Source organism: Canis lupus, chromosome 21 (assembly GCF_048164855.1).
Source record: "Canis lupus baileyi chromosome 21, mCanLup2.hap1, whole genome shotgun sequence".
NCBI classification, from domain to species: Eukaryota; Metazoa; Chordata; class Mammalia; order Carnivora; family Canidae; genus Canis; species Canis lupus.
Window position 1 is genome coordinate 43,134,340 of NC_132858.1, and position 24,603 is coordinate 43,158,942.

Consider the following 24,603-nt stretch of genomic DNA (forward strand, 5'->3'; position numbering starts at 1 on the left):
ATATGACTCAAATGCCTAGAGCAAGAGAATGAGGTGAACTTAATTATTTTCAAAGACACCAATGAATGGTTATTATCAGAGGATGCTAACCAAAGGTCTTCTATTTCCAGAAGTAGACAGAAATAGAGAAACTAGTCATAAGCTCCAGAAGGGAGAGATTTTGGTCAGGTGTAAAAAGAATGTCCTCACTAAAGCAAGGCCACCGAGAGGGAACATGGAGGACCAGTGCTGTCTTCAGCATCACACAGTGGAGTGCTGCTTCATACAGCCTCAGTAAATGATGGCAAATGTCACGTGGATTTGGTTTTGCCAGATTCAGATCATTGCATGGCGTATCTTTGTTCAGTTCAAAAGACTAGGTTGGAAAAACAAGGGGGTACCAATCTCTTTCATGTTTTATTATGCTTTATCAAAGGCACTGTTTGTTATCTGTACTATTCTGGAGGAATGTTTCAAGAATTTTAATCTAGTCAATTAAAATGATTTGCATGAGGATTAGATATACTAAAACAAATTCCAAACACATGTCAATATAAGTAAAACAATCCATCAGACAAAATCTTGAAATGGGTGTTAGCAATTATCAGTGTGGATTAGAAACTGATTTAAATTTACTAGAATATGATATTTGCTTCGCCATCGTTAAAGCTCAGTTTTTCCAACTATGGTGAAGTTTTTGGTAAGAGATATTCTTTTTAATTATTCTATTTATTTATTTGAGAAAGAGAGAGAAAGAGAGAGAGAGAGAGAGAGAGAGAGAGAGAGAGGCATGAACAGAGGAAGTGGGATAAGCAGATGCTCTGCTGAGCAGGGAGCCCCACATGGGTCAGTAAGAGATTTTCAACTGATAGAGTACAATAATACATTTTGCAGAAATTTAAGGATCTTTCTAATGAGACCCTGCATGCACAAGTTGAAGGCAGATGGACTAACCAGATGCACACCTGAGAAGTGGTAGATGACCATCTTCAGGTTACCAATCCTTTTGGCATGTATGTGCATTCTCCCCTTGGCAGAGATGCACATCCATCACTTTAGGTCCTAGGGTCTTCCTACTTTTACCACCTTCCCAACACCATTCAATATAAGATTTTTTTAAGATTTTATTTATTCATGAGAGAGAGAGAGAGAGAGAGAGAATGAGAGAGACAGGCAGGTAGAGGGAGAGGCAGGCTCCGTGCAGGGAGCCTGATGCGGGACTTGATCCCGGGTCTCCAGGATCACACCCCAGGCCAAAGGCGGCGCTAAACCACTGGGCCACCGGGGTGCCCCCCCAACCCCATTCATAATTGGACCTGAGTTATTTTACATTAATCAAGGAATTTCAATCAATGTACTATGTCGATTAGATATTTACATTTTGAGCTGTACCTAATTTAGAGAGAAATACACATTTCAAATACAAGGAAACTGTGTTAAGCATTACTTTTTAAATAGCAGAGGGATTCTGTAACCATACTCCATATAAGGCTGGCTGACAAAGTAAATCTGCTTTATTCCTTTTACCTAAAATAAATATAGAGGGCTTTCCAAGGTAGGCGTTCACTATTATTTTTCCAAGTGTGACCCCTGGGGGCTTGCCCTGCTATAAAAGTGATTTGTACTTCCTGAATAGTTTCATCTAACTTCACCATAGATTTCATTCAAGCCAAACATTTCATATATGAAATCCCATGACAGAATTACCAGTAATAGTTCTAGAAAGTAAGAAAATTACTGCCCTGGAGCAATAGCCTTAAATATACTATAAAGCAACAGAGTTTCACATTCCTATACAGGGACGTATGGAAGACAACCATGGGTGGAATCAAATGTCTGCCGTATATAGACAGAGCTGAAATGGAACCATCAAAAGCCATTGGGGGGGGAGGGGCGAGGAATTAAGGTTACTGATATACACTTTAAAATAATGCTTCAGGGCAGCCCCAGTGGCACAGCGGTTTAGCGCCACCTGCAGCCTGGGGTGAGATCCTGGAGACCTGCGATCAAGTCCCACATTGGGCTCCCTGCATGGAGCCTGCTTCTCCCTCTGCCTGTGTCTCTGCCTCTCTCTCTCTGAATAAATAAAATCTTAAAAAAAAAAAATAATGCTTCATACTTGTACCAACCTATCTATGAGTGATCATCTGGCTCCCTAGTATTTAAGCAACCTAGTAAGGACATCCCTACTAGGGAGACCAACTTTTAATGTCTAATCCACTAGCTCAGGCACTAGCTGTGGCTCACCAATAAATACAGTTGCTAAAGAAGCTGACCACTCTGATAGAAGGAGCCTTCATTTTTTGCTTCCTTTTCAGAGGCATCAAGGATTGGTCTAACTGGGACATTTTAGATTACTCTTGAGTACAATTCAGTTCCTTCCAAACTGCTAAATCAGCAGTTTTGCATTCCATCTCCAAATATTATAGCATTTTGGGTATAATCCACTTTACCCTCTGTGTTTCATTCCATTATTAAAAAGAGATCAATCTTTTATTTTTTTTTTTGAGATCAATCTTTTATTCTTCAAAAGATATTTTGTGAATAAGTGGTTTGAAAAATTAAAGGACAGTGTAAAATTCACACAGTTTTCTACAAACAGCTAGCTAGCTATTGGGATGCCTGGGTGGCTTAAGCATCTGCCTTAGGCTCAGGCTCCCTGCATGCAGCCTGCTTCTCCCTCTGCTTGTTTCTCTGCCTGTTTCTCTGCCTCTCTCTCTCTCTCTCTCTGTCTCCCATGAATAAATAAATAAAATAATAAAACAACAACAACAAACCAAACAACTAGCTATTGTGAGAATTTAAATAGAAAAAGGAAAATTCAAAAATAGTAACTATGAACTAGGAATATAAGACACATATCTACATATTACTATTTGAATGTTTAGCTCTAGACTGTGTTAAAAAAATCCTCCAAGCATGTGCAAATAACTATTCCAAATTCTCTACAAATAATGTCCTAATACATGGAGTCCAAATCATCCTATTCTCCTTTAAAAGATTTCAGAGAACACTGAGTTAGGACCTATGAGTTTCATTCTCAACATATATATGATACAGATAAGCAGTACTCTTGTAAACAGCTGTGGAATACTACCAAAGTATTGACGGCTAGGTGTGACTTTGCCAGATTGGATTGCCACAGAACTGAGAAAGGAAAATGATTCTCACAGGGCGTTGAGATGCAAAGCCACAGCAGGATTCAGACTAGCATAGTGGTAGAGGTGGGACATTTTACATAAGAAATAATATGCCTATGCCTGAGGCAAGTACAGGGCATTTGTGAGAAGTAAGGATATAGATAAGCTTGATAAGAGAGGATGGTACCAACTACCAGAAGTCCTGCAGTGGCAAACGGAGTCCTGTAGATGTTAATGATTCTATGTTTCAATGACAGGAGAGAAATGATGAGAGAAATGATGAAAACAAAAACTGGAAAATTTTAATCAGCTAAAGGTGCTCACAATGGATAAAGCAGTATGAGGCTGGAGGCCAAACCCATCATAAGAGGAACAAGACCTAGGTGGAAACAGACTTAGGGAGGAAGAAGGATAGAGGTGGGTAAATGAAAAACAATACAGTAAAGGTTAGTGAAAATTGTGGTTGAACGTGCTTACCCAGAAAAATCTTCTTGATGCATAGTGATGATTATGGCCTCTATGGCATCTCCCACTGAAGTTAGTAAGGGTTGCACAGCACTTCCCATAAGAACATGAATTGTCTAAAAAGAAAAAGGAAGGATAGGAAAAGTTAAAGACCAACATAAAGAAATCCAAGATGGGGGAAATATTTTGACTAAAAGTTTTTATAACCAATTCTGACTACAGTTTCTAACTGTAATAACTCAACAGAAGTCTTTTCCTCTCCCGACTGCTATTGGGAATGATCTTGAAAGCTGAAAATATGTGGAACATGGCACTGAAAATTTCAACTCCCCCACTTCTCTCAAATTTTCAGGAAGTTTCATGGTCAAATGAGCTCCTGGAGGAAGGAGAGAAGACCAGTGCCACTTAACAAAGATCAAATGAATATATTTTATAAAGTTTCTGAAAAAAGTGAGGCTAGACCAAAAGTCATTTTTCAAGACTGGAACATATGCTTTTATGCAGAGTGAATACAATAAATATGCTGGGGATTCTTACAGAGCAGAAGAGTTAGTTATATCATGGATTAAGTTCTTATTCAGTAGGAATACTATTGGTATTCGGCACCATCTTCCCTTCCCAATCTTTGTCACAAACACCCGGCACCTGAGGCTCTGGCCTAGGCATTTGCTACTGGCAACTCAACACCATCTTCCCTTCCCAATCTTTGTCACAAACACCCTGTACTTGAGGTTCTGGCCTGGACGTTTGCTACTAGCATCTAGGGTGCAGAGGACAAGGATGTTGCTACATACCCTACAATGCACAGGACAGTCTCCCACAACAAACAACTATCCAGCCTAAAACATTAATAGTGCTAATGTTGAGAACTGTTCTACAGTGAGGTATAACCATTGGCTAGGTTATATAAGACCCCCTTGGCCTTAGTTATGGGTTTTTACTGTAATAATATTGACTGGGCCTCAGTACACACTTAAAATCTAAAATTTAAGTATACTATTTATGTATCAATTATGATTACATATAATGAAGATGGATGGCTTTTTGGCTCATAGGAATGATAGAAATCAATAAAAAAATGTTAAATAGGACCCTTATTTATTAAACTCCTAAATATCGTCTCTATCCCTTAATCTCTGATAAAAGCAAACATACTGTCTGTGGGGATTGAGAGAGGGAGGCACAGGGTGGGCAGCACAATGCCTGAGCAACAGCATAGTTTGTTACATTTGAGAATTATGGAGCAGAAAGATTTGAGGGTACACTTAGATTTTTTTTCCCTTAATGATTAGTAATGGTATCACTAACTGAATGTAGTGATGCAGAGGAAGTAGGTTGATTTGGGGATGGAGAGAGAGAATGATGAGTTCAGATTTGGACATGAGTTTGAAGGGCTTATGGGAAATCTACATGGGCTATCCAGGAGGTACTAAAATATTTACATTTGTAGTTTTCGACACATTTCGACTAGATTTGGTAGTCTTTCGCTTTTAAGAGAGAAGATGAAGCCAAAAGAGACAATGAGATCACAGAAGATGATTTGTAGAGTAAGGCTAAATGCTATTTTGAAGTCATTCAGAAGAGGAGGAGACCCTGAAAGATTAAGAAGGGTGGGATTATTTATTGAGCATATATTTTATGCTGGGTATTATGGTATGTGCCTCACATATTATAACTCCACTTAAAATTCAATTATTCCCTCTTCTAAGAGTATTAATTGATGGGGAATCTAAAGTAATTTGTAGATGGGGAAATTAAAGTGAAGTAAAGGACACCGACCTTAAGTGAGCAAGTAGAAGAGCTAAGATATCCTAGGCATGAGTCCGATGAGCTTTTGGTTACACTTTGCCCACTTGGAGCAGAGAAGTAGGAAGAGACTTTAGAGTATGGTGGAAACAAATGGGCAAGATTTCAAAAAGAGTGAGTTTTTTTTTTTTTAAAGATTTATTTATTTATTCGTGAGAGACACAGAGAGAGAAGCAGAGACACAGGCAGAGGGAGAAGCAGGTTCCATGCAGGGAGCCCGATGTGGGACTCGATCCCGGGACTCTAGGATCACACCCTGGGCCAAAGGCAGGCGCTAAACTGCTGAGCCACCCAGGGATCTCCAAGAGTGAGTTTTCTACTCTGATATCTCTGAATTGAAGTAGTGTCTAACTACAGATCTTCCTACAAATAAGACAAACAAATGACCTACTGGAGGGCTCTAGAGATTAAAAAAAGGTAGGTAGTTTTTAGAGGCTGTGGAAATCTAGAGTAAGCAACCAGAAGAAAGCGAGTTTTCCATCTTCTATGACTTTGTTCTAAGAGTGCCTATAGTCATGGTGGTGGTTAAGGCTGGGTGGCTAAAACACTGGGAGAAAAAACAAATCCAGCAGTCTTTCAGCACAAAGGAGCAATGGAAAGGGGACTTGGTTCAACTAGGGCTGCTAGAGAGTGAGAGGGGAAACTCAGAAAGGAGAGAGCCAGAGAAGAATGCCTAATTCTATATTTAAACTCAGCACTAGTCTTCAGCTGACTCATCAGCCATGTCTGTATAAAGCAAACAAAAAGTAGCTGGCAACCAAAGCTTAAGGACTAAACTGAGGTCTGAGGCATGGCCAGCTGCAGATATGACTGTGTACAATAAGAGTCTAAGCAATCAGTAAAGAAACATCAACACTCAGGAGCAATGTAAAAAAATACTGAGTCTATACAACATAACTACTACATATACAAAAAGCTTAGAAATGTTATCAATTTTCAAGGAAAAGATCAACAGCTGCCAACCCTGAGATGATCCAGACTCTACAATTATTAGGCAAGAACTTCAGTGAGGTAAAGAAAGAAATGCTCACAATGAGGTAAAGAAAGAAATGCTCACAATAAGTAATAGGAAACCTCGGCAGAGTGAAAGTGTAAAAAAGAACCATATGGATATTTTCAACCAAAAAAAATTGCACTAGATGCATGCAGATGTAAATGTACTTGTATAAATACAAGGTTTATATATTTTATGTAACATGGTGAAATATTAACTCTAACACTTCTAAATAACCCATGAATCAAAGAAGAAGTTGCAAAGGAAATTAGAAAACATTGCAAACTGAATGAAGATAAAAGCATAACATATCAAAATTGAAGTCCTTAGAGAGAAATTTACAACTTGTTAAGTTTCTTTTGGGAGGAAAAATGTCTAAAAATCAATGGTATGAGGTATATTAAAAAAAAAAAGGCAAAGAAAACCCAAAGTAAGTAGAAGGAAATAAAAAAGACAAAAGTAGAAATCAATGAAAAAGAAGGACAATAGAGGAAATCAGTGAAGTCAAAAGTTGGCTCTCTGAAAAGATCAGCAGAACTGATAAACTCCTAACTAAACCGATGAAGCAAAGAAGAGAACACAAACACCAAGAGAAACAATTAAAAAGAAGTTCTCAATATGGGTCCTAATGACATTGAAAGGACAGTTAGAGAATATTATGTACAACACTGTTCTGACAAATCAGGTAACTTAGGTGAATAGATAAACATCCAGAAAGTCACAAAGTATCAAAGCTCATTCAAAAAGAAACAGAAAACTTGAATACCCTTTAACCTACTAACCAAATCAAATCAAATCTGTAGTTACAGACTTCCTACAAAGAAAACCACAGGCCCTGATGGCTTCACTGGTGAATTCTACAAAGCATGTAAGAAGAAAACAATATAAGTTCTTTCAGAAAATAAGAGGAAATACTTCCAAACCTAATTAATGAGGGCAGTAATAACTTGATACCAAAATTAGACAAAGAATTACAAGAAAACTATATACAATATCCCTTATGATTATAGATGCAAACATCTTTAATAAAAATTAAGTAGACCAAATCCAGGGATACACAAAAAAACCCCATCATAACCAAGGTGGGTTTGACATCTGAAAATAAACTTCTGTATTTTACTAACCGAATAAAGGAGTAAAACCACTTGATTATTTCAATAGAAGAAAAGCTATTTGATGAAATACCATTTGTAATATTTAAAAATATGTCAGTAAACTAGGAATAGAAAGGAACTTGTTTATTCTGATAAAGGCCATCTAACATTATACTTCAAAGAGTAGAATATGGCTGGAGTGCTTCTCCCCAAGACAGGGAAGCGCTCATCAACCTCCATTCTCAATAGTTCTAGTTAACACTTGTACGAGACGTCCTAGCCAGTGAAACAAGATGGGAAGAAACAGGCCTCTACTTGCATACGACATGATGGTTTACACAGAAAACATTCATTCTGACTGGGTGAGGCTTCCCACTTAGAGGAAATACAAAACAGGAATGGTAGAGGATTAAGGACTAGCAGAGGGGACAGAGAAAGGAGACTAGGTTATATTTCAGGCTCTGTACAAAGCAGGGAAGGGTGCCATACATCTTCCAAAGATTTATCTAAAATGGCTAAGATTACAAAAATATAGAAGCCTCAGCAATCTGGATTATTCTCTCATTTAGAACCCACACAACAAGGGAGAAATGAAAAACTGTCATATATAAACGTAGCAATACAATCACTATCTGTACAAAACAATCTCAGTAGTAAATGATTTGGAACGACTGGGCCAAGGTGTTTAAATGCTACTTACAGCTGAGGTGCGTATAATGAAATGACTCCAACTTAATATTAATTTATGCTATCCATGACATAGAGGATAATCAGGAGATGGGAGATGTTAAACTTCAGCCTAAAATAACATTTAATTCTGTATAAAATCTCAACAAGGTAGAGAAGACTGTTATGTATCTTTATCTATATTTTTAGTAAGTGAAACATATATTTAATATCTTCTCTATCAAGGGGCACCTGGTTAGCTCAGTTGATTAACCGTCTGCCTTCAGCTCAGGTCATGATATATGTCGCTGGATTGAGCCCGGTGTCAGGCTCCATTCTCAGTGGAGAGTCTGTTTGAGATTCTCTCCCTCCGCTACTCCCCCTGTTCTCTCTCTCTTTCAAGGAAATAAATCTTTAAAAAAAAACTCTATCAAATAATAAAAGTACACAGATTTTTGGTTCTTGAGCTACAATCATTTATGCACCCTAATATTCTATGCCTAATTCAAAGTAATGTACTAAGTATCCTACAATTTTAAAATTCAAGGTTCTTTTTTTCCCTTAAATCAGAGGGTTTTGTGTTTTACTTAATATGTCATCATGGTTTTTATATGATTTAACTTAAAAAGCAAGGTCAAAACTGTTTCATTGAGTCCTTGTTAACATAAGCAATTAAGTCTCTAATTGTCAGGGCCACTGCAGAGAGGCTTTAGGCCAACTGCTAGTCTTCTCTCATCCAGTTCTCAAGGGCAAAATTGGCGATGCCTCAACAAGCCGCACTCCCCAAGGACATGAGGCCCTGGCTCCAGTGAGCAAACCTCAGAGTGAGGGCAGTAGCCCAAGATCAGGGCAATTTTCACTGCATTAGCCTCAACTCCCAGCCCAAAGGGGCTAACAACAGGAATAAACTTTGTTTTATGTTAAAAATACAGATTTGGAGAGTGCATTCTATACTGAATTATAGTCTCTAAAGAATTTTTCTTTTTTCTTTTTTTTTTTAAGTTTTATTATTTATCAGAGAGAGAGAGAGAGAAAGAGCAAGCGCAGAGGGGGAGGAAGAGGGACATAATCTCAAACTGACTCCATGCTGGGCCAGACACCGGCTCAATTCCATGACTGTGAGATTATGACCTGAGGCAAAACCAAGAGTTGGTCACTTAATTGATGGAGCCATCCAGGCACCCCTGAAGAGTTTATCTTTTTAATTTGCCAGGAGACTTTTATTATCAGGCAAAGTGTAGGCACTCTGTCTTAACTCACAAACTGGACTTTCTCAAACTATGAACTATGATAATTAGGGGTTAAAAAATCAATTAAGTTGGTTACTATCAGAATGTTTTAAAAAGTAATAGATAAGAGAGGGTGCCTGGGTGATTCAGTGGGTTAAGTGGCCGACTTGATTTTGTCTTAGGTCATGATCTCAGGATAGTGAGATCGAGCCCCTTGTCAGCTCTGTGCTGGGCATGGAGCCTGTTTAAGATTCACTCTCTCCCTCTGCCTCTGCCCTGCACCCTTCCCATCCCCGCCCCCACATGCTCTCTCTCAAATAAATAAATCTTTAAAAAAAGGTAATAGATGAGTATGGAAAATATAAGTGTGCATCACACAAAATAAGGAAAAGGATTATTTTGTAAAATCTTTATTTCAATTACAGAAATACATATAGATAATATATATATACACAATTTTATGTGTGTGTATATATTTATAAATGCTTATGTATTGTGTATGGGATCACAAAGTAAAATCTATTTTTTTCTTTTATTTATTTATTCATGAGAGAGAGGCAGAGACTTAGGCAGAGGGAGAAGCAGGCTCCCTGCAGACGGTCCAATGTAGGGCTCAATCCCAGGACCCCAGGATCACAACCTGAGCCAAAGGCAGCTGCTCAACCACTGAGCCACCCAGGTGCCCTGTAAAATCTATTTCTTATCTTGGGTAGTGATCAAAATATGTTTGACAGCTACTCCTAGAAAAGAAGGGAAAGATGTGGAACTATAGAAAAGGAGACTATGTGAATGCCTGGAAGCAAGAATGTTAAGACCTTTTAGTGTGTCATACTGGTTTGATTTTTGGTATTCTTATGATCATCAATAACTTGGATAAATGTCAATAAAAACAATTATTTTATGATGACAGCTTTAATAATATTTTAGCATAAAATGAGATCAGCATGTTGGAGGAAAAAGAAATACAGAGAAAACATCCAAGTGTGCTTTCACTGTGTTGGGAGAAAACAGACTTGTCTTCTCCTACCCTCATATATGAATTTTAGTGTCCTTAAGTTTTGGGGCCTGTTAAATCCCCATCCATGTCATCAGACAGCATCTGACCTCAGAAGTTCCTTTCTCCTTTAGGATTTGTGACATCATCCCCTCCCAATCTTCTAGCTCATACTTACTGTTGTTTCTTTGTAGCTTCTTTAGTCTCTAAATAAAAGTATTTCTCCTTGGAGTGCACTGATAGAGCCTGTCTCTGTCTCCCTCTCTTTTAACTCTATCCAAGTGATCTAAATCCATTGACTTCTATGACCTTTGTACAGTTATACTGTACCATTTCACATATGCAGAAACTAAGGCAAGAGAAAATGAACTCGTCTTAGGTCCTACAGCTAGTTAAGGCTGAGACGGCATTCATATATAAGGAGTTTGCTCCAGAGTCTGCTGTACATTGGGGAGAATCCCTGGGTGGCTCAGTGGTTTAGTGCCCGCCTTTGGCCCAGGGCATGGTCCTGGAGTCCCGGGATCGAGTCTCGCATTGGGCTCCCTGCGTGGAGCCTGTTTCTCCCTCTGTCTGTGTCTCTGCCTCTCTCTCCCTCTCTCTCTGTATCTCATGAATGAATGAATGAATGAATGAATGAATGAATAAATAAATAAATAAATAAATAAATAAATAAATAAATAAATACATCTTAAAAAAAAAGTAAATACCAAATAAATATTTAGTAAGCCAATGAATGATGATGGCAAGGTGCAGCAAACATAACTCTGAGGTCTGGGTTTATCAACATCAGGACTTTGAACAGTTATTATTTCTAAATTGTGTAAAATAGGGATAATAATTCACAACTTGAACAGTTGTTATAATATTTCAATATATGGCATGTGACTGGCAAGTAGCAGGTGCTAAATAAAGGATTTCTATTACCATCACTAAAATGAATGATATCCTTGTTTTTTAAAAGAGTTACCCACTGTCAACTACATATGGCTCTGAATCTCATACCAGCATTCTTTTTCATTAAACTTCCCAAGTATATTTATGTTAGTATGTAAAAAAATGGGAATTTACCCTGATTTCAAATCGTACAGATACACATTAGAGTTTCTCAATCTTGGTATTACTGAAGGTTTGGGCCCAATAATTCCTTTTTGTTGGCGGCTGTCTTATGCACTGCAAGATGTTTAACAGCATCCCTGGCACTAGATGCCGAGAGCACCCCACTCCCAGTCGTGACAATCAAAAACATCTCCAGCTTTGTTAAATGTTCCCTAGGGAACAAAATCACCCTCATGGAGAATCACCACTTTACAGAGGATAATACGAGGCTGTACTACCTAAGATACAGTGATACTTGAAGACTCTTGCTTCCCTTATGATAAAATTCTCATAAGTAGAACACAATCTGTAGACACCAACAAGGTCTATTTTTAAGCTCTAGAAAATATAAACACACATGTATCCTTTCTCTTTAGGATAATTATCAGCAGCTACTTTTGGTATATACAGAGGATACTGAATTATTTTTAAAATGTGACATCTCCCACTCATCCAAACAATTCTAAAATCCACTTTGATCTCTATAGTCAAAGATTAAATTCTTTTACCTTAAGGGCTGAGATTATGGTTTGCTCAGCTGCTGGTGGGAATGAACTCTGACTGGAAACCACCTAGAACAAGGTTTTGATTCAGTTAGTTTTACTTAAGTCATTTATTTTTATAAATACTCATTGTGGTCGTAACATGATAAAGCTGTTTCTACATACACATAAAATAGCATCATTGTTTTAGATTATATCTTATAAGTGCTTTGAAAACTCATTAGTAATTACTAGTTAAGATAGGATGAAAACTACTTTCCTGTATAAAGCAATTATACTATATACTTCAAATAATCAAAACATTAAAAATTCTAAGAGTTGGCTTTTCTTTATTCACTTTAGATAGGTTTTAATTACAAAGTTTTAACCTGAAAAGGTCAGTCTAAAGCCATATTTAGGTATTTCTTTTAAAAAAATCACTATACTCAAGGCCAACTATAATTTATCAAGTCTTTAAAATACAAATGTCAAACATTTACATATCAATACAAATATTATGAAGATTCCAAAAGTATCAATAAAAGCATTTAAATCAGCCTAAATAAAGAGAATCTTTCACTGATTGCGATACTTTAGAGTAATAATGAAAGGGAATGGAAAAATACATCATTTATTCTTCCTACTTATGTCTGTTATTTCTTTTCTGAGGTTTACTTGTTAATAATGCTTTAAAATATATTCTATTTAATATGTGACATACACATCTTTGAAAACCCTTGATAAAAAAACTTGTTAAAAATTTAAGTGAATAGTCAATTATAAGTATTCTAAAATACAACTGAGCATATTAAAACTCGAATTAAAGGTCATGTTTTCAAGAGCATCCCCTAACCTTTAGCTTCCTTCAGGCCTTCTAAATACTTATCTCTCTACTTACTAAATATTTTTGAAATGATTTATAGAGAGGAAACACGAGCTACTCAGAAGTCAAAGAATGGGTTCAAAGTGTTGCTATCCCCACAAATACAGTTCATCTTAGAAATAATAGATGAAAGCAAACAATTGAAAGTGCATCATTCAAAAAAATTACACCAGTAAAACAATAGCAAAAAAAGAATACATTTTTTCTACATTCAAGGAATCATCAGTGATTATATCATAAAAATTCACAGTTTAATGCAGCTCCTTCCCTCCTCTTCTGTGCAAAGAAAGAACCTTCACAATGTGTAGAAGGGATTAAGATTTCTTACTCTGCCATTAGCTTTGCTCTACTACCAACCACATGATAGCAAATTATGTTTTTTAACAGGCATGAAACACATATGATTTTACCCTTACGCCATTTGCTCAATAAACTTGATTATACCAATCAAGGCTGATGATCTATAGTTCATAGGTTTTAAACCAAATGAAAAGACAAAAGTGACACAAATGATAAAGGCCAGGAACAAAAACTGTTTAAAAAGAGTTCATTCTGCAGCTGATTTTATATTCATCATGTTCTCATTGCATTCCTTTGCAAAAAAAATTAAATAATTCCTCATTGTCTAAATTTGAGGCAAAAAGAAAGCTGAAATTAAGTCAAAAGAACGTGATTAAAATAAAGATTACCTTCGTTATAGACTGATGCAGCTTATACAGTGAATTCACTACTGCTACATTTCTTCTCTGCCCTTCTGTAAGAGGTCCAATCACCTGACTTGCATCTCCTTGTGTGGATAGCTGTAAGAATGTAACACAAAAGGAAATGACCAAAATGACACTTCATATTTAACTGGGAAGCTCATGTCTCCTGACCAAAAAAAAAAAAAAAAAAAAAAAAAGGTTGAGAAGTATCCAGGTCAAGGGTTAGACTTTAGGCATAGCTGGAACCTCTGTATTCAGAACACCATGAATGTGGAAGCCCAATTAGCCCAACTGTATGCACAAGAAGAATTTCTTCCACCAATACTTCACAGTGGATGGACCCCTGCTGCACATGTGATCCAAAAGCCCCATGTGTGCTGGTGTTTTCATACATCAGCAGAGTACTTTCAGGCAATACCTTCTGGCAATTGTGAATAGTCATTCTACTTAAAAACTCAGAAATAAGCCATCAAAACAAAATGAAAAGAAAGGAAAGGGAAAAAAGAAAAGAAAATGAAAAATCAACAAAGGGAAGGAAGGAGGATGGAATAAAAATAAACCTAATATATATCTGACAGCCATCATAATCCTCCATGAAATGGGTGGTAAAAAGAGGGTTTTACTTTCATTTTTATAGATTAAAATTTTGTTTTAAAAAAGGAAGTTAGCTAAGATTATACTGTACATGGATGATCAGTATAAGTGGTTTTAAAAACTTTTTATTCCCTTACCTTTAATTTAGTTCTGAATACATGAGTTTTAGGACAGAGGACATGTAATGCTTTAAGAATTAATCTAGAATTCTTATAGTTTGATAAAAGAAAAGAACCCACATATAAACTATTCTCAATATATTGATCATATTTTAATCAAATCATCTGTAACAATTGTTTTTTAAAGATTTATTTATTTAGTTTAGAGAGAGAGTATGCACAAGTTGGGGGAGGGGCGAAGGAAGCGGGGGGGGGGGGGAGAGAGAGAGAGAGAGAGAGAGAGAGAGAGAGAGAGAGAGAACATCCAAGCAGACTCCACACTAAGTGTGGAGCCTGACATGGGGCTCGATTCTGGGACCCTGAGATCATGATCTGAACCAAAATCAAGACTTGGATGCTTAACCAACTAAGCCACAAAGGCACCCCTGGAAAAAAAAAATTTAAGTGGATTAAATTTGATTAGGACAAATAAATTTGATCTAAGTCAACTCTTTGAACGTGGACATAGATCTCAAAATGTGAAAAACTGATCTTTTAGAAAAGCTGAAAACTAAGATCATCTTGCCTTTGTTATAGCAAGCCAATAAAGTCTGGGAGAAAGAAATACTATCTTGCTTTCTATTTTCCTTTGATAAACACACATACATACATTTATAAAAATTAAATTCAATGTCTACTTTATCAATTCCTACTGTAGTTATAAAATGCAGTTTAAAAATATTAAAAACTGCAATTAAAGGGAATATTCCTTTGTTAACATTACAACGTATGAAGATGGCTACAAGGTCAACATAAGACTTTTTGACATTAGCTTAAGGAACTCTACTTTATTCTGGCTTTCCTTATGGACATGGTCACCAACTTGCAATTAAGTTGAGCTCGAAAACTGGAGAATAAAATGGCAGTTGTCAGTGGCACCAGTTTTTACGGTAGATTCAGGGTGCTGAATGCTGTAAAGGGCATTTAAAAGTTATGAATTCTAGCTATACAATTTTTAAAAATCCAATCTCTCTTACTTTTCTTGAGATTCTCTCCAAATAATCTTGAAGTAGTAACAAAGAAATGGGAAAGGGAAAAAATTTTTCTTATGTTTTCTTACGTCTATTTATTTCCTGTATTCTATATTTAATGAAGAGACAGGCTCACTGCTAGAAAAGAATAAAGAACCGTTTATTACTGATAATTGACCTTATTTGGGGGGATTTAAAAAGTACAGAAAGGCCCTTGTCAGACTCATGATGATGCTGTAATAAAAAAGCAGATAGTAGCAAATGTTGGCCAGAATGTGGAGAAATCATAACCCTCATCTCTGCTGGTGAGAATGTAAAATGGAGTGTCACTTTGGAAAACCAGTCTGATGATTTCTCAAATATAAACAGAGTGACCACATATATACCCAAAAATTAGATTCTTTGTTATATACACAAGAGAAGTAAAAACACGTTTCCATAAAAACATGTATATAAATGCTCACAGCAACATTATTCCATAGTGTAATAGCCCAAAAATGAAAACAACACAGATGTCAACTGATAAATGGATAAATATGATGTAGTCTTTTCATACAACGCCCAGCAAAAAAAGAGAATGAAGTTCTGATACATGCTATAAATGTGGATGAACCTTAAAGACATTTTAACTAAAAAAAGCCAGTCACAAAAGCCACATATGGAATGATTACATTTATGTGAAATATCCAGAATAAGCAAACCCAGAGACAAAAAGCAGATTAGTAATTAGGGGAGGCAGGAAGAGAGGTTAAATGGGAAGTGACTGCTAATGGGTAGGAGCTTTCTTGTTGGGGTGAAGAAATGTTCTAAATTTGATTGTGAATATACTAAAAACCACTGAATTGTCCATTTATATGGGTGAATTACCTTTTAATAAAGCTGTTTTTTAAAAAGTATAGAAATAAAAATCTCCACACTTCAAGGGTTACCTGCTGGATGCCTCAAGCCTTGTAAAAACTAGCCTTTATGATATGATGGCTAAGTTGGAGACCTACAAGGTTCTGCGAAGAAAACATTACACTTAGAAGAGCAAAACATTGACGATATGAAAGAACTATGGATGAAATACCGCTGTGCCAAAAACAACAAAATTCAAATATCAATGTGAAACTATAAGACTAGGAGATTAGAAATGTAAGATAATCTATTGCTTCTCCTACTTTTACAGCACAGAATATAGTCAGCCCAACACCTGAGCTTGGTGGATTGCCCTGTTTCTCTCCAACACCATTCTTGCCATAATTGTTCTGGGGAAATAATTTCAAATTTACAAAATACTAAAAAAATAAGAATACTGCAAGGAGCACTCATAGATACTTTACCCAGATTTGCTTATTTTAAAAAAAATATTTATTTATTTACTTTTGCATGGGAGTTACAGAGGGAAGGGTAAAGAATCTCAAGCAGATTCCTCGCTGGGTGTGGAGTCCCACTTGGGGCTCCATCTTACAACCCTGAAATCATGACCTGAGATGAAATCAGACACTCAGAAAACTGAGTCACCAAGGCACCACCCCATCAGATGTTTTTAACAACAACTTTGAAAAGTTCTGATAAATGTTTAGTTACACAGTTATACCTATACTTATTTTTTTTTAAGTGGTGAGCCTGGCTACATAATTACCAATTTTTAAAAAAGATTTTATTTATATATTCATGAGAGACAGAGAGAGAGAGAGAGGCAGAGACACGAGCAGAGTGAGTAGCAGGCGCCACACAGGGAGCCCAACGTGAGATTCGATCCCGGGTCTCCAGAATCACGCTCTGGGCTGAAGGCAGTGAGCCACCGGAGCTGCCCACTAACTTAATTTTTAATGAGGAATTTATATTGAGATAAGATCTTTTGACCTAATACATGCTTTCTATCTAATTTTGGGGTTCACAGCGAAAAAAAGTACACACAGAAAGGCAAGGTATTATTACTGTTATTATTTTAATGAAAAGTATAAAGGGTAAATATTTAGTTCTCAGATTGTCTCCCCACCTCCCACTCATACAGAAGACATCAGTAATCAAGTAGTCCTGTTACAGTCTGGCAAACACAGTGCTCCAGGCAGCAACTACCAATTTCTTAAACCTGACACAGGGGATGAAATCAATTTGTAATCCCTGATCTATGTCATATCAGATTTTCTGGACAGATGGTCTAATAATTCTAAGTGTATTCATTTAAATGTTTTCTAGGTCAAGAGATGCTAATGAGCAACATATTCCAAGAGCCTTAAAACTGCTATATCCTTATTTTCCCCTCTATTAGAAATGTATCCTAAGAATACAATAAATTAAAACTATATGCACAGAGATAATGCTATTTATAAAACAGAGAAATTGGAAAATCCCACATGTCTAAGAATAAGAGAATAGTTAGGTATATTTGGCAACTCGTATTATGGAAGAAAAAACAATGGGAGATGCTTATGTTACAGTGCCGACTAAAAACAAAACAAAACAAAACAACAAAAAAACCATGCAAACAGCACATTTGTGCAGAAGTTCATTTTCACAAAAAGACTAGAAAGAAAGCAAAAATGTTAAGAAATATTATGAAGCATTACACAGTGAGTAAAGTTTCTCTGAAAGACTTAAGATAATTTGAGAAAATAAGCTGCTTTGGTCACTGTTTAATTGTCCAAAAGAAGGTTTGGGGAAAGACAGTTTCTTTCTTTCTCTCTTTCTTTCTTTCATTTATTTATTTGAGAGGGGAAGGGGAAGGGGAGAGAGAATCTCAAGCACACTCCCCACTGAGCACAGGGCCTGTGGGGCTTGATCTCATGACCCTGAGATCATGACCTGAGCCAAAATCAAGAGTTGGACACTTAACCAACTGTAGCTCAGGTGTCCCAAGAGTTTCTTTTGATCTAAAAATTTGTGACACAAATGAAAATAACTGATTTTTATTTATATTTATTTATCAAATGCCTTCATCATAGATTACCTGGTTCAGATTAAGGAATACAAGAATTACAATTAAAAATATTACTTAGGGGAAGCCTGGGTGGCTCAGTGGTTGAGTGTCTGCATTTGGCTCAGGGCATGATCCTGGAGTTCTGGGATCGAGGCCCACATCAGGTTCCCTTCAGGGAGCCTGCTTTTCCCTCTGCCAATGTTTCTGCCTCTTTCTGAATCTTTCATGAATGAGTAAATAAAATCTTTAAAAAAAAATAAAAAATAAATAAAAATATCAGTTCATTATAACATGTCAATTACCCTATAAAAACATAAAATTAAATACATACACATACTCACAATTAAATTATCAAACATCCCTAGTTTGTAATACATTAAAAACTCTATTGTATTTGGAAGCCAGACACAGGGTATATTTCTACAAATGTACAGCAAAGGAAAATTTGTAGGTTTATGTAGCATTTCTTCATTTCCCTGGCATGTCAACTTAACTATTAAGTTCTCTCACAAACGAGACTAATTTTCTTAGATGCTAAAACTATCAAAAAATACTTTCAAGTAAATCTTTCTACACTGCAGGTCACATGTTTCTGGTTTCATAAATAAGGCCCACAGAACATGTACCCCAGGGCAGCATATTCTACTTAAATGAAGCACTGTATCTGATCACTAGTGTTCCAGTGAGCCGTGTTTTATGCTATTACCTATTCTTGTTTTAAAAGTGAATATATCGGGATCCCTGGGTGGTGCAGTGGTTTAGCGCCTGCCTTTGGCCCAAGGCGCGATCCTGGAGACCTGGGATCGAATCCCACGTCGGGCTTCTGGTGCATGGAGCCTGCTTCTCCCTCTGCCTATGTCTCTGCCTCTCTCTCTCTCTCTCTCTCTGTGACTATCATAAAAAAAAAAAAAAAAAAAAAAGTGAATATATCAGAGATGCCTGGGTGGCTCAGCTGGTTAAGTGTCTTTGGCTCAGGTCATGATTCCAGGGTTTTGTGATTGAGCTCAGCATGGAGTCTGTTTCTCTCTCTCTTCCCTGCTCATGCTCTCTCTCACCTTCTCTATTGCTGTGCCTGTCTCTCTTTCTCTCAAATAAATAAATAAAACCTTTAAAAAAAAAAATAAAGGTGACTCCATCAAAGTTTAGTGGGTTTATATGGCTGCTTGCCCCTTCACTCCTTAAGCAGCCTTAGGTTACTATCTCTTTAGAAATTTAGTGTTTCCTTTTTCTTTAACTTTTGGAGATTTTCAGGAATCCTTCTCTTATTCCTAAGGTGTCAGTTTTCTCTTCTTAATCTCTCTTATCTCCTCTCATCTTGGTCTAACTTGTATTAAAGTGGGAAAAGAGGACTAACCACATGATAGCTTGGAGATATTTCTATGAATGAAGTGTATACTTCAGTGCATGGACACTGTGACATCAATCCTAGCAGTTCGGAGGATATTTTTATTCCCTTCTTGATTCTAATTTATATTTCAGACTGTTGAATTTGTCAAATATTTGACCACTCTGTTTAAAAAAAAAAAAGGAAGCATTACTACATGTCAGTTTATCTAAAAATAAGGATAGGTACATTTAATCTGTAATGTTATGTTTTGACATCAGATCAAGCCTTCACAAAAATCTGTTATCAAAGAGGGGACATGGGTGCCTTTGGACAGTTAACATACAACCGAAATGGTGGAAATAAGACCAAAGCTTGTTTATAGCTTGTTATATGCACACATGTAGCTTTGTAATTCAAAACTGTATTGCTCGTACACCCTGTATTCCTGTTACAAAGCCTTTTTATCATTACTTTTCTCATTAACCTTCTCTAGATCTTCCACACTTTTACCCTTTAGGTCAAAATATCCACCTGGCACATGAGATTTGGTAACCACAGAGGGTGGGAAAGGCAAATATAATTTGCTAAGAATGGATTATTTAAAAGTTTTACTTTATTTTCCTTCAAAGGACCTCATGCTTTTGAACAAAAGATGGAATTTCCACCTACCCATGACTAATCACTGGTTTCTAAACACTGGCTTTGTTAATTAAATGTAGAGTCACAAGTCTGCATATTTTAAATTCTTTGTGGAAGAGAGAATTGTTCAGTCAGGTATACTGAGTTTTTCCCATTTTCTAATAATGAATACTATGATTAATTCATTAATCAACAAACTCTTCACATATATCAGTATACAGGAGGAAGCGTCTTTGATTTAGGATACTCTGGGTTTGGTAGAGAATGAATTTTAAACCATAGATTTTCCAAAAGAATGAAAATGTATTACCCTCAGGGATATAGAAAAACTAAAATCCTAGCATCCTACTATTAAGGCCTTAATTAGCTAATTAAAAAAAAAAAAAAAAAACACTCCTAACATCCTACTATAATATCCTACTATCCTAAACCTAAGTTAGCTAATACAATTTAAAAAAATAATTAATAGTTTATACATTTGTAAATATAGACTAGTACTTTTAGTTTTTGAGACATGTAAATTCTAATGTAATTAAACCTACAATCTTGAATGCAGTATTAATTTTCATTGCAAAGTTCTTTATATACAGTCAAAATATAAATTTCAATCTAACTAAAGTCCTAATAACAAAAAAGTTTATATTATTGAACTTCAAAGCAATAAGGTTCTGAATATTAACCTTAATAGTAGTGTTCATAATGTTAAACCAGAAAAAAAATTATCTGATTGAGAGTAATTATTATCTAAAAAACTAGGAATTTATTTTGCAAAATCTGGCAATGTCATTTTAAGTTTGTGTCTGCCTTAAATGACTACAGTTGTCTAATAGAGTCTTGAAGTAGTTCAATTTCCCATTTTAATAATTGATTTGTCAATTTCTCTCTGAAATTCTCTCCATCCGTTTTATTAGTCTGAGGTTACACTGTAAGGTGTATCATAATTCTTACACCTTCCTAGTAAATTATTCTTTTTCTCGTTTAATGACACTCCCCCTAAAACCCTAATAATGCTTTTTGCGTTAGCATCTATTTTGTCTGATATTATTATAGCACTTTTTATCATCTCTCATCTAGTTAGTATTTGCCTGAAACATCTTTTCTCCATTCCTTTACTTTTATCTTTTAATATATTCTTATTGATGAGGGATAGAAGCAGAAAAATGTTCACCTTTAACCCAGAAGGCTGACCTATAACCTGCATTGTTCTTTTTTTTTTTTTTTTTAAAGTTTTATTTATTTTAGAGAGGGAGAGAGAATCTGAAATAGAGTCTGTGCTGAGCATGGAGTCCCATGCAGGACTCAATCCGATGACAGCAAGATTATGATCTCAACCGAAGCCAAGAGTTGGACGCTTAACGGACTGAGCTACCCAGGTGCCCCTAGCCTGCAGAGTACTGATAAGGATCAAATACATGCAGGTTGCTTCATTCTTAGAGGGTCTCATGACTGCCTGTACATCTCACTGATAGTTAATATCGAGCTGAATACTAAGTACCAGAGAAATTTTGCTAAAGCAGTTTTACAAGTGGAAATTTGAAGACGACATTTATGATCTAACACTCCTTGCTTGTCTCCTCCCCCTTGGGCACCAAGCATACAGCCACCAACTTCATAGGGCAAAAAGTGTAGCTCTTTCTGCCCACGGGCCCAGTCCCTATGCTATAAGAAAACCACCTGTTTGTACCAAAAAATGTCCCAAGTATTCTTTCTTGACTATGACAAGAAATCATATCACTTCACATGTGATACACCATATCACTTATGTTTTAGGCGTGTCACACAAAGCTAAATTTAGTTATTGAATCTATCCAAATTGAGAAATGTCAGTGGTCAGTTTAGTCTTCCAAATATACTGTTTACATTTATTGTAATCAGTGATATATTTGACATCCATCTTACTATGTACTTCTCATATGATTTTCTTTGCTTCTTTTTATTTTCAGCCTTTTGCTGAATGATACTTTTGTCTTTTACCTATTTTTCCATCATGAACTGATGAAGCTACATATTTTATTTCTACTCTTTCAGTGGTCATAGTTAAGTTATTAAAATTCATATTCAATTTAAGTCAAAACAGGGATCCCTGGGTGGCGCAGCGGTTCGGCGCCTGCCTTTGGCCCAGGGCGCGATCCTGGAGATCCGGGATCGAATCCCACGTCGGGCTCCCGGTGCATGGAGCCTGCTTCTCCCTCTGCCTGTGTCTCTGCCTCTCTCTCTCTCTCTGTGGTGTGACTATCATAAATAAATAAAAATTTTAAAAAAATTAAAAAAAAAAATTAAGTCAAAACATCTGTGGCTTTACAGTCCTCCTGAATAATATGAGCATTTTAGAATGCTTTAAAATTCATTACCCCTTCTCCTCATTTCAAATTTTAATGTAGGATAGTATTTCAGTTCTATCTTATTTACAAGTCCCAAATTAGTCACTATTATTTCTTGTTTTATGCAATTAAGGTTTGGATTTACCTACATGTTTACCAATTGTTTGTGCTTACTATTACTTCTTGCATTCCAATACTTCCTTTTGAGTTAGATTTCCTCCTTTTCTGTCCAACCATTAAATGGCTTCCATTTCTTGCAGAGTGAAGTCCAAGGCTAAACCTCCTACCATATTTCTACAAGGGCTGGTGTGACCTAGAGTTATGGTTACAGTTTCCAGAAAATCAGATTGGGTCACAGAAATTCCAAGAAAGCAAGAGCATTTAGTCAGTCTCTAGTCTTTTAGTATTCCAGAATACGGCCACATAGCAAGGCTGAAGAAGCAGGGTCCTTAGAACCAGAGAGAGGCTCTGGTTTGAAGGTGCTACTTTACATATAACAGAATACAGAACGCAAACTGCTGCAACAGCTACTAGACTCCTGTTGGCTTTTAAGCCACTTATACCTCTCTCCTCATCCACACTCAGTGTGATCAGTCCCTTCAGGTACCACTTAACTGATTTCTTCTGCAAGTTAAAAACCTGCATATGGTAAAAACAGAAACAGAACTCACTTAAAAGTATAAATTGAAAACCAAATGTTCTCTCTCCACATCTTTAGTCCTATGCTCCAAAGTTATACACTAACAGTTTCTTGTTGGGATCTTCCAGAAAAGAAGAGAAAGAAAAAACAGCATTTATTTATATTAGCTGTTTCACTCACAGGTGGGACTACTAAATGTACTATTTTTACCTTTTTTTTCTAGCTTAATAATATGTCTTAAGTTTTCCAAAATAGCACATAAATGCCTTCACAAGACTACCAGGTATCTTCCTTACTATTTCACTCACTAGTTCACACTATCAATTATTTTCTTGAAGCATTTTCTATGGATTCCTGAGAGAAAAAGGAATCTCAATTCCCCAGAGCTCAATATTCCTTGTCATTACTGTCAATCTTTGAAGGCTATCAGAATGATTACAGTTAGAAACTCAATTTCCCAATAGGGTTCTCAGCAAGAGTGAGAACATATATTTTATAAAAGTAAAAATAAAGAAATCTATACCCAAGAAAAGATGCCTCACACACACACACACACACACGCACACGCACACTCATATCCCTTATTTTCTTCAAACTTCCAAATGTACAGCATATTATATCTAGTTTTGCTTAGTTTATTTTAGGAAGTTCTTAGATGTTTAAACTGGGGAGAAGTGGGTGGTTGGTGAACTAAAGAAGAAAAATAGGCATTTCTACTTTTCCCGATCTGTCCTTTTTTACTTTATTTCTAAGGTTAGTTTATGCAATATTAGAGATTCACTAAGCATCTTCCAAAATTTATAAAAGCCACCATATTCTTTCAAGTCCTAAAGACTACATGATTATCCCCTATAAAGCTAGGATATACCTATGTGGCCCAACTCTACACATACCTTTACAGGTTTTTTTTAAAAGTATTTTTAATTTAAATATAAAATCAAGATAGAAATATATTTTAAAAAATCAACAAACAGGTAAATGAATTATCACAAATCAAAAACTCTTGTAACCACAAACAAGAAATTTAAATATTACTAGCACTTCAAAAACCCTTCCTTGCGGTCCCAATTCAATCATCTCCTCCTTCCTCCTATAAAGTGATTTCTTTATATAAATGGAATCATTTGGGACATATTATTTCATTTATATTAACCATATACATGTTTGTATTTTGCTCAACATTATGTTTGTCAGATTCTTTCACGTAGGAATGTATGTAAGCTATAGTTTCATTTTTAAATATTGTATAGTATTCCACTAATGAATATCTTAGCATTTATGTATCCATTCTACTGTTGATAGGCATTTGGGCTGTTTCTAGTTTGAGGCTATTACAAATAATGCTATTACAAATGTCTCGTGATGTACACATATGGGTATTTCTTTTGGGTTTCCTTTTCACATTTAGATCTACATTCTATCTAAAACTGATTTTTGCCTCTGGTGAGAGCCAACTATCACTTTTTTCTACAAGGCGTTGAAAGGAAATCATCACTTACTGGAAAGACCATCCTTTC

General features: G+C 36.1%; 1 protein-coding gene across 2 annotated transcripts in view; it reads right to left on the bottom strand.

Moving 5' to 3' along the window:
• COG5 (component of oligomeric golgi complex 5) overlaps positions 1–24,603 on the bottom strand; it is a 298,194-nt gene that overhangs the window by 23,677 nt on the left and 249,914 nt on the right. For both annotated transcript variants that reach the window (XM_072791548.1, XM_072791549.1), the window contains 3 exons: positions 13,517–13,627; positions 11,972–12,034; positions 3,597–3,700 (listed from right to left, as the gene is read on the bottom strand). In XM_072791548.1, the coding sequence (XP_072647649.1) occupies positions 3,597–3,700; positions 11,972–12,034; positions 13,517–13,627 (278 nt within the window). The remainder of the gene's footprint in view (positions 1–3,596; positions 3,701–11,971; positions 12,035–13,516; positions 13,628–24,603) is intronic.